The sequence below is a fragment of the Arachis ipaensis genome, chromosome B05, assembly GCF_000816755.2.
Source record: "Arachis ipaensis cultivar K30076 chromosome B05, Araip1.1, whole genome shotgun sequence".
NCBI classification, from domain to species: domain Eukaryota; kingdom Viridiplantae; phylum Streptophyta; class Magnoliopsida; order Fabales; family Fabaceae; genus Arachis; species Arachis ipaensis.
This window is the reverse complement of record NC_029789.2, coordinates 20224296-20225244: the sequence shown is the minus strand read 5'-3', so window position 1 is coordinate 20225244 and position 949 is coordinate 20224296. Positions and strand designations below refer to the sequence as shown.

General features: G+C 37.9%; 1 protein-coding gene across 1 annotated transcript in view; it reads left to right on the top strand.

Annotated features, from left to right (window-relative positions):
• The window catches only part of LOC107643277 (pectinesterase), a gene marked incomplete in the record, with an annotated part of 3162 nt that continues 2658 nt past the window's right edge, over positions 446 to 949 (top strand). The window contains 1 exon segment of the mRNA XM_016346871.2: positions 446 to 949. Within this exon segment, the coding sequence (XP_016202357.1) occupies positions 515 to 949 (435 nt within the window).

The window sequence follows — 949 nt, the reverse complement described above, 5'->3', positions numbered from 1 at the left end:
CAAATTTATATATTTTTCAATGGCCTTAAATATAATCGAAGATGTCGTCGCAAGTCTTTAAACCAAATTATTTAGATTTACTAGGATTTTGTATAACAACAGACAAAGACCCAAAAAAAATCATCATGTTATCCGCTTCAATTCAATAAAATCAAGAGAGCATGTGAATATGAGTATATTACTTTTATAAAAAAAACTATGTATACGAAAATCACATATACTTGTATATGATCTTTTGGTTTAGATAATGAAAAATAAATAAAGTGTGTAAAGTGGGAGTCTCATGCAGGTGGCGTTTCCTATTCTATTAACTAAAGTTGTAATAGAAAAACAATGTGCGGAAATATGAAAAAATAAAAGGAAAAGGTTTATTTAATAAATTTAATAATGTGGAAGCATCTAAAAATTGTATGTTATTCACTTCCTGGAAGGAACGGAAGGTTATGAATTGTGTATATAAAGAAGATAGAAGCAGCATGCTTGCAAAGGCAGTAGTCACTAATCACTAATCACTATGGCTAACCAGCAACAACAACCTCTTCTAAGCAATAATAATAAGACTCCGAAATTCCTATCCCTTCTCCTCACTACTGTAGTAGTTGTAGTTGTAGTTGGAATTGGTGTCCTTGCCTCATCATCCCTTATTGCTAATTCATATCTCAGCACCAAACCCAGTGCCGATCTCTGTCAACACGCCGTTAACAGAGCAACCTGCTTGGCCCATGTCTCCGAAATAACTCAAGGTCACATCCTGGCAACCACAGAAGACAACTACAATCTTCTCCAATCCTTCCTTGTCAAATCCACCTCAGGCATCCAAGAAGCCATGGCCACAGCCAACGCCGTCAAGGTCCGCCTCAACGCCACTCCACGCCAGGAAGCAGCCTTGCAAGTCTGTGCAGACCTCATGGACTTGTCCATTTCCAGAGTCTATGACTCCGTGGTGGCT